General features: G+C 36.4%; 1 protein-coding gene across 3 annotated transcripts; it reads right to left on the bottom strand.

Moving 5' to 3' along the window:
* Nucleotides 1-5,377: 5,377 nt before the first annotated feature.
* hykk.2 (hydroxylysine kinase, tandem duplicate 2) lies at nucleotides 5,378-8,425 on the bottom strand. Of its 3 annotated transcripts, XM_085928108.1 has the most exons (6): nucleotides 8,229-8,421; nucleotides 7,431-7,738; nucleotides 6,977-7,119; nucleotides 6,705-6,885; nucleotides 6,130-6,588; nucleotides 5,378-5,569 (listed from the first exon to the last, which is right to left on the bottom strand). In XM_085928108.1, exons 2-5 carry the CDS (start codon nucleotides 7,732-7,734, stop codon nucleotides 6,146-6,148), a joined length of 1,071 nt encoding a protein of 356 aa, XP_085784234.1. In that variant the 5' UTR covers nucleotides 7,735-7,738; nucleotides 8,229-8,421; the 3' UTR covers nucleotides 5,378-5,569; nucleotides 6,130-6,145. The 3 variants fall into 3 exon arrangements, with proteins under 3 accessions (XP_085784234.1, XP_085784235.1, XP_085784233.1); XM_085928109.1 differs by lacking the exon at nucleotides 5,378-5,569 and having other exon boundaries at nucleotides 6,082-6,588; nucleotides 7,431-7,592; nucleotides 8,229-8,425; XM_085928107.1 differs by lacking the exon at nucleotides 5,378-5,569 and having other exon boundaries at nucleotides 6,082-6,588; nucleotides 8,229-8,418.

Genomic DNA, 8,425 nt, shown 5'->3' on the forward strand with positions numbered 1-8,425 from the left:
AGCTCTCCTTGTAGTATCTTAAATAGATTTGCATAATTTGGTTCGAGTCAGAAATCCAAATCCACATTCCTTGAACCAACCAGATGTGGTCATACAAACAGAGCCATAAAACACACACGTCGCCAGACACGCACAACAAAAACACGGGCTCATTACACATGTAAAAGACAAACCGAGCTGAGATTTAAATTTTCCCAGAGGGAAGATTTAGCACACTTACGTAAATGTACAAACATCTTTAAACATACTCGTAATTTGAGTTTTTGGCCGTTTCTGATCCCACAGGCCGACCGACGCCTGTGTGTCTTTTTCTCAACTTAGTTCCCCAGCGTCTGATTCATGAGCTCAGCATGTTGTAGCCCAAAAAAAACTTTGACCTCTATCCCCACAATTTTCTCCTCCTCTGCCCAGCTATGTCAAAAATGTTTTGTAGTGCCCCTCATGTTTCAACAGGGGGGGTAGATTGTTTTACCCCCATGTGGAACCTAACATTTTTGAAGAAGTATGCATACGTGTATGTTTGCTGCACAATTAAAAGACAAATAAAGCGAATAGCAATTTCCTGAAATATGCAACATTACTGCCACCTAGTGGAGGTGATGGGAGCACAGTACAGTATTATTGGTTGCTATTGCGAATTGTCAGCGAGGTGTGGCGCTTCTGTTTGGTACAAATTATAATTACAGGAGAAACTTACTCACCTCTAGAATTGTTTATTTCCAAGAATCTTGTCAAAATTGGTTGTGTATACAGTAAAAGGAAAAAAAAAATTCTGCCATGACACTGGTTGACCTTCATTATTAAAAAAAAATCCCCATTGGAAAAGGTGCAAATGACAACATGATAAAATGTTCCTTTTTTATACCAACTTGGAATTTGACAGACAAAGTTAAGCATTCACACAGAGATCCACTACATCTTTTTTCTACCTACAAAGTCATCAAATTCCCGATTTTCCAGCTAAACTGTGGTTTTGTGAAATATGCTATAAGATTGTACATGACAGCGTTCAAGACTTCTGACTTCATATGCAGTTATATGGCAAATTACATGACCACAGAGCTTTTATAGTTTTTCTTTCACTCTTGTCTAAACCATGCCGAAAATGTTCACGACTGAGCTTCCTTCACATGTTTTACGTTTTTTCAAAACCTTAAAAAAACAATGGTAAATCTTTGAACAGAAAGTAGAGACAAGGTTGCTTGACCTGGATACAGTTTGCGGGAGAGCTTTGTGAGCATGCAATATTTTGTGGCGTTGGCTAAAAAAAAAAAAAAAAAGTGAATGAAGCCAATAATGTTTCTCATCGGGATTTGGGCCGATGGGGTTAGCTGTTGTAAAACGTGGGAGCGTCACGCCAACACCCTCAATCCCTTCCAACGATTCACAAAGGACACATCAGCATCGCCCACCCACTCACCTCATCTTTTCTTCATTTGTGATAGGCTCTTTTCCTCTTCGGTGACATTGGCTTGCTGTCTACTAACCTCATACGTGTGCACAATTACACATATATTAAACACTTTAGCATTCTTATCAGAAACACATGTCCTCTAGTTCCTTAGATCTCAAAGAATGACGCAAGTATTGACTGCTGTGGAAAAAGAGTAAGAAGAGTAAAAAACAACAATGGCCAGAATTACAAGCATCTTAATTCTTGGTTGTTGTTTTGTTTTTTTTTAATCTTGCTAATAGTAAGGAAATAAACGTCAACCCCAAGTCACCCCAATTTCTCCCTTCAGAGAGAAAGATGATTTGGCAGAATTACTGCAAATGACATACTGGCGTCTGTTTTATCTAAACACAGTGGGTCTGAAAGACACAAGATTACTTGGCAAAAAGCGCTTTGTTGACTTAACTTCTGCTGCCACCCCGCACAATGTTATTTGACTTCTTGTTTTAGGAAAATAAACTTTATCAGAGTTCTTGTTAATTTCTTGACTTCCTTTTCAAAGAATACAATTTGCTAAAATGGAGATTACAAACTCTTCCACAGGGATTTAATCCTCTTTTGTCCTTCCCAGAGAGCAACATTTGGGTTTTTTCTATAGTGGAGATTTGTAAAGCGAAACAAAGTATAACAAACAATAAAATATGTTTTGTCATGACGTGTGTCGAATCAAATAGCAATACGTTCAATGTATTTTATTTTTATTTTTTTGCATAAGGCAATGGCTTTACCTTAGATGTATGTTTGTATTTATTTAAATACTACATGTATATTATTTTACAATGATGTTGCAATGGACAATATGGGATTCAGTTTAGTTGGTAAAATAATTATATACCATAAGCCTAATAGTATAGTTGCTTAAGTTATATTTAATCATTTTGGGAAACCAAAAAAAAACTCACTTTTTTCCCAGTAAGTAGTACATTGGTAGTTTTATTTGATTTGGTAACAGCAAGTAGAAAATTTGTTTGGCAATTATGCTGTTAGGTTAATGAGAGGAGACATTTTGTTATAAATTAATATGCAATGATGAAATACTTTAATTATCTGGCATATAAATCAAATGCCAAAGAAATAACTAGGGGTATGTTATTATAAATACGCTTGGGTCTTTTCAACTCTTTTCCTTAATTGAGATTAAGTGTTGGTGGTTTTTATTCTGTGCACAAGACCCTGACACCTGTGACACAGGCCAGATGCAGACCACTGTGTTTAATAATTCCAAAAAATTGCAAACGCGGTAAGGGGAAAATAAAATGTACTTGTCGAGGTGAAGGCTAGCAGCTGTTACAACAGTGCTCATAATATATACTTTGCCAAGCTAAATTAATTTATCCAAGTAAAAACAAAAGTCCTCCATCCTCTTGTTACATGTAGTGTGTTATTAACATGAAGCACATTGTCAAACACTTAAAGGTTCTGTGCCATAACCTTGAGGAAGGTATTCACTCATCAAATATAGTGGCAATCAACTGGATCTAATTTGTCTTATGAAAGGCCAACAGAATGGCTGCAAGTAAGTTGACCTCTGGAATCAACCAGACATCATTTTTTCATTCTCGGTCTCGTGTCTGCACTGATATCACGCTTTGAATCATTGTTTGGACAAATTAGTGATGCTTGGAAAATACTGCAGCCAAGCTTTTACAGGATACATTTATCCGGACGTAATGCTGTTTATCATCTTCCAAAATTTAAGAAAGGACCTTGACTAGGCTTTTTGTATTGAATATAATACATTATAAATGTTAATACATGTAATTTTAACCATATTTAAATGGAAATTATGCTGGAAAATTGACTGCTTTGGGTCTCTGGAATGCCCGTACATCCATCAAGAGAGAAATAACACAACCAAGTAAATCTTTTGCCACATGCTAATTTCCAAAAGTGTGTCGAATTTCTTCACCAACAAAGTTTTTCTGCCGGTGACAAGCTCCATTATTTTCAAACTACTGGACTACATAGAAACATGACTGTGTGAAAGGCAAAAGGTAAGCAGAATTGCAGTGCTATTATGTTCAAAACTACTGATAGGTAAATGAAGCTTCAAATTTGCTTCATAATCACCTTGTTGTATTTTATTACTTCTCTTGTTGACACACATTGGACAAAAAGTAACTTGCCATTTCTTAACCCCCTTTGGTTAAACTAACAGTGCACAGAGGAGTCAAAAATACAACTGGTTCGTGAAGTAAATATGAAGCTTCATTTCCCTATCAATCTTCAAAAGGTATAAAGTTAACTACAAATAAGTTACATATGAACTACTTATGCGTGTAGGATGTGTGAGGGGGCGCGTAACAGTTTGACCTCTTGTGACCTAAAAAGTTTGGTCCCTTTATTTACTACGGCCAAAGAAATCAAAACAAAAAATAAACTATTTTATTTTCAAACAGTGGATTGTTGACTACAAATAACAGTAACAAGGAAATCGATGCATAGACTGTATCCATGACTTTGGCTGCCGGGTATGAGGGGGTGTGAGAGAACATACTGTCAAGTGTCAGATATGAATTGTTTTTAAACTATGAGTTTATATACTACATTTGTTTATGTGTGTGGGTGGATTGAGATCATAACTGTCCTGTCAAAGAATAAAGTGGTGACTTTGTGGAAATCAGAAAACGTAAACTTCGGAGAAGTACATAAAAACTACAGTCTACTCTACAAGATGCAATTGGCAATTATCTGTCTTTTTTTCCAATTCCTGTAAACAGCAGACTGTGAGAAATATAGGAAAAAAAACATTTCTTGCATATAGCATTCACTTTTAACCTGGGGGGGAAAAAATGTCCCAACTCACTTTCACATCCCTTCTGTCATAGATTAATGCATCTGTTGTATTTTCTACCTGCTAAGTGTTTGGTCCAACAGCAAAAGCTCAGACACCCATTGGAAAAGCAACACTTGACTATGTGTGACTCGTACTTAATTTATCATATATACATAGTATTCTTGTTGTTTCTCTTCTTTTGGGGTGTTAGGTTTAAAGGACCAAGTTCCTTGACTTGCCCAGTGGCTGAGGTGTGTTTTTATGGATTACACAACTAGTTTTTTTTTCCTAGCTCCAGAAAAATAGGAAAGGTACTTGACATAAAAAATCAATTTGGTAATGGCTGAGCATTAAGTTTTTGTTTACATGCAAGAAAGTCTTTGTTGTTGGTGTTGTGTTATTGATTTCCAGATTTCCGCTTGACTATGTTGCCGTTTGTTTGAGAAGTAAACAAATGGAAATATAAAAAAACTGCACATAACAAAGGGAATTAAAACTAATTCAAAACAATCTGTTAATGCCTAAAAGCTCTTTTCTTTTTGCAAATTACAGTCCTTTGCCGTATTTGAAACAGATGCAGTATGAAGAGCACTCCAAATGCCAAGAGGATTAATGGTACTTTTGAGTGGGGTTGGGTATATTCAACTAAGTCCTCAGAGTTCCTTTTTGTATTCCAACCATCGTTTATGGAGTGTGGCTTATAAAGGTGAGACAAGGCAGGTGAGAAGAGGCAGATAAAGCAGTGAAGAGATATGCCTTCTGCAGCATCAAGAGTCAGATAAACGCCCTTGCAGAGCAACTCATTGTGTTTGGATTCTAGGGAATGATACAGTGGAGTAAAAATAATACTTTTTCAGTACAAATTTTACTTTGACTTTATATCTGCAGACATAAGAATGCAGGCCAGGTTGGAATTGTAAAATAATATTTATGTACTTACAGGACACAAGTCGAATCAGGCATTTGAACAAAGTCAACAGTTGACACTATTGGCTCTCATGGAACAATGTCGCCCTCTTGTGTTCAACCCAGTTCATTGCTGCATTTCAAAATTCTAACATGTCAAGTCTTTGCTGTGACTTCCAGACTCAGATAGATGATTATTATCAAGCTTTTATGCACATGGTTTATGTTGAAATATACCACGGTTTAAAGTTTGGTAATTTTTTTGTTTATTTAAAATATATATACATATTAGGTACGAAAGCATCAAAATTTGAAATCACATCAAAACAATTTTACATAAAAGATTTTACAGACCACAGGCAGCTCGGTGGAGCACTGGTTAGCACGTCCGGCTCACAGTTAGGGTGCTGGTTCAGTTCCACCTCTGACCCTCCCTGTGTGGAATTTGCAGAAAATGGATGGATGGATTTTACAGACCATAATTCGACAGACCATTATAAACTGATATTTATTTTAACACACGTGAAAAATATGATTGGTCTACAAGTAAATGCAGAACACATAACTTTTGTGTTGGTAAATCAGTAACTTCAGATTGTTTATTTTTTAAACTACATACAAGGCATCATGATATAGCTTGCCTTGAACCAATGACACCTTTTAGCAGTTCATGAGCAGATTGGCTTTTATATTCTCATAGATAAGAAAATATGACAATGGATTGATCATATTAGAACTCAATATGATTTGAAAAATAAAATGTTTTGTTCAAGAGGCTAACTACTCCAGGAAGCATTTGTTAGGTTTGAGTTTAAGTTAGATTAAACATTTCGACAATTCTAGAGACTCCAAGTGCACAAAAAAAGGATTTTGCATATGTCTCTGAAATGGTGCCCCATGATATGCATCTGGAAGAAGGTCAAAGTTGATTAAATGACCTAACAAATCATTGAAAATCTTTATTTTATACAGATGTTGCTTTGATTGTACTTACAAATATGTTGTCTGACCTAGTTTCTGTCTTTGAACTGAGCAGCACTTTGGAACCACACTTTCTCCACTTGTTCCTTTCCTATCTCAAAGAACTTGTGTAAAATTGGAATGCCTTTTTTGGATGAAATCATTAGATACTCTTCATTTTCTGGTTGCAGAGTCACCGAATAACGAGCAATCACTAATGACTGGCAGAGGCGTGACAGGACCAACCAAAAGAGGCAATCTCTCTCTGCTGCGTTGAGGGGGAAAACGCTTTCCCAGCCCGCTAGGATGGGTCCACCCACTTCAATGGGGTTGGGGTGTTCCAGCATCATGTACGTGATGGTGATAGCGAGCTCGAAGATATAGTAACCGAAGCCCATATCCCCAAAATCAATTATACCAGAAATCTTATGGCCATTGCTATCATGATCTTGCACCAGCACATTGAGATCATTGAAGTCTCCATGAATGAGGCCTGAAAAAAAACATACGGCATAAGCACATAAACAGGGATTTATTTATCTATTCAAGGCTGTATGCAATCTTTGATAATAGTTAACAAACAACCATATGAGCCAGAGTAACACTTACATGTGCAAAAACTGGAGGATTGAGGGGCCACAACCGTTTTGTACTGATGGAGGACAGATTTCACAACCTCCAAGAGAGGATCTCCATCGAGTACATTTATATATTTCACCAGAAGGGGAATATTTGACAAACTCCATATGAACCCATCCCTCTGCAGCGCACTAAGTTGAGGATGTTCCATCTAGAAGAGTGAGACAATTGAAATAGGATGATTGACACTTAACAGTTGTAAATAACAACCCAAAAATGTTTTACTTCAGAATTGTGTTCACCTTATTGAGGACATTGTCCATATTGGCTACTGTCCGGCCTACTTCATATAATAGCTGTGGTGAGGAAGGGATGTTGGAAATAGGGATTCCCGGCAAATAAGTCAACAGGCGCACCAGGTACTTCTGTAAACCGTAGCCACAATCTGTCAAATAAAAAAATCTAACAATTAGTTTTATATTTTTTGTCTACTCTTTTCAGTAAAATTGTATGGGGAATATAAAAGGATCAACTTGACATATGGTTGTAATTTGCACTGAGTCAGTTCCTGTTATCCTATTTGATGTCCCTTTTGACATGCATCTGTCCAAAGAAACTGTAGAATCAGCTAGAACTGTAATAATAAATACATCTGAAATGCAACACTTGAATAATCAGCAAGGCAGGTAGACCATTAACTAGATTGTAAAGAGCGCAGTTTACAACACAAACACATTTTTATAGAGTGGATCCTACCGATAGCTTCAAGAAACATGACCTGTCCCATGGTTGTTTTCTGGGCTGTTTGGGTAGGAAGTCCATTTTCGTGTAGAAAGTTCATTGCATAAGTTTGAAGTTCTATCAAGGTGGGGTCCTTTGTGTGCACTAAATTCATAATCTTCAGCACATATTCGCCACCTTCGACAGTTTCAACACAGAAGTTCTGGTCGTCATAACTGGGTAGACTGCGCAGTTGAGAGGGTGTCAACTTGTAATGTTTCTTCACAATGTCTGCTGCCTGAGACTGGCTGAGGTTCGGCTTGCCATGGTCTACTGACATGTTCCTGTACACAACATAATGCAAATATATATATATATATATATATATATATATATATATATATATATATATATATATATATATTTACTGTTACTCCAACTGCTATTAAATCTACATTCTTTTAATTACAGCATGTGAAGTGAATCAAATGAATGTATTTATTTTTATATTTAAGAGCAATGTTTAAAGTTTAATATCTGTTTTAATATTACATTTTGTACACCAATAATTCCAAGCATCTCATTGCGTAGTCGCAAGCGGTTTTAGTAATAGGTCATTTGTTCAGAGAATTTCATGCAAAGTTTGAGAAGCGGTTTTAAAAGTGTGATCATGCAAATAATCCGTGGTTTGCATGGTGTAATTTCCTTTTTTGTTTAGGGGAAGAAAATCTCTGCAAGAGATCCCTTGCGCTAACAGAACCCCCGCCACAATGATAACGGGAAACGTCATAAGAAAAACGTGACTTTAGTGTTTAATAACGCTTTCAAACTTACCTCGTATGTCTCGCGACGTGCAGTTTACAGTACTCTATTTATTTCCGATTTATCAGCAGAGCTGACAACTCTGTTCTACGTCCGTATTTAAAAAAAAATCATATCCAGGATAAATTTTCAAAGTAAAATGCTTGCGTGGCGGTTAATATAGTGCATATAATCTCATTTATAACAAAAGTGCTTTCTGCAGGATATTA

This window comes from Syngnathus leptorhynchus, chromosome 13 (assembly GCF_054491065.1).
Source record: "Syngnathus leptorhynchus isolate UIUO chromosome 13, UIUO_Slep, whole genome shotgun sequence".
NCBI classification, from domain to species: Eukaryota; Metazoa; Chordata; class Actinopteri; order Syngnathiformes; family Syngnathidae; genus Syngnathus; species Syngnathus leptorhynchus.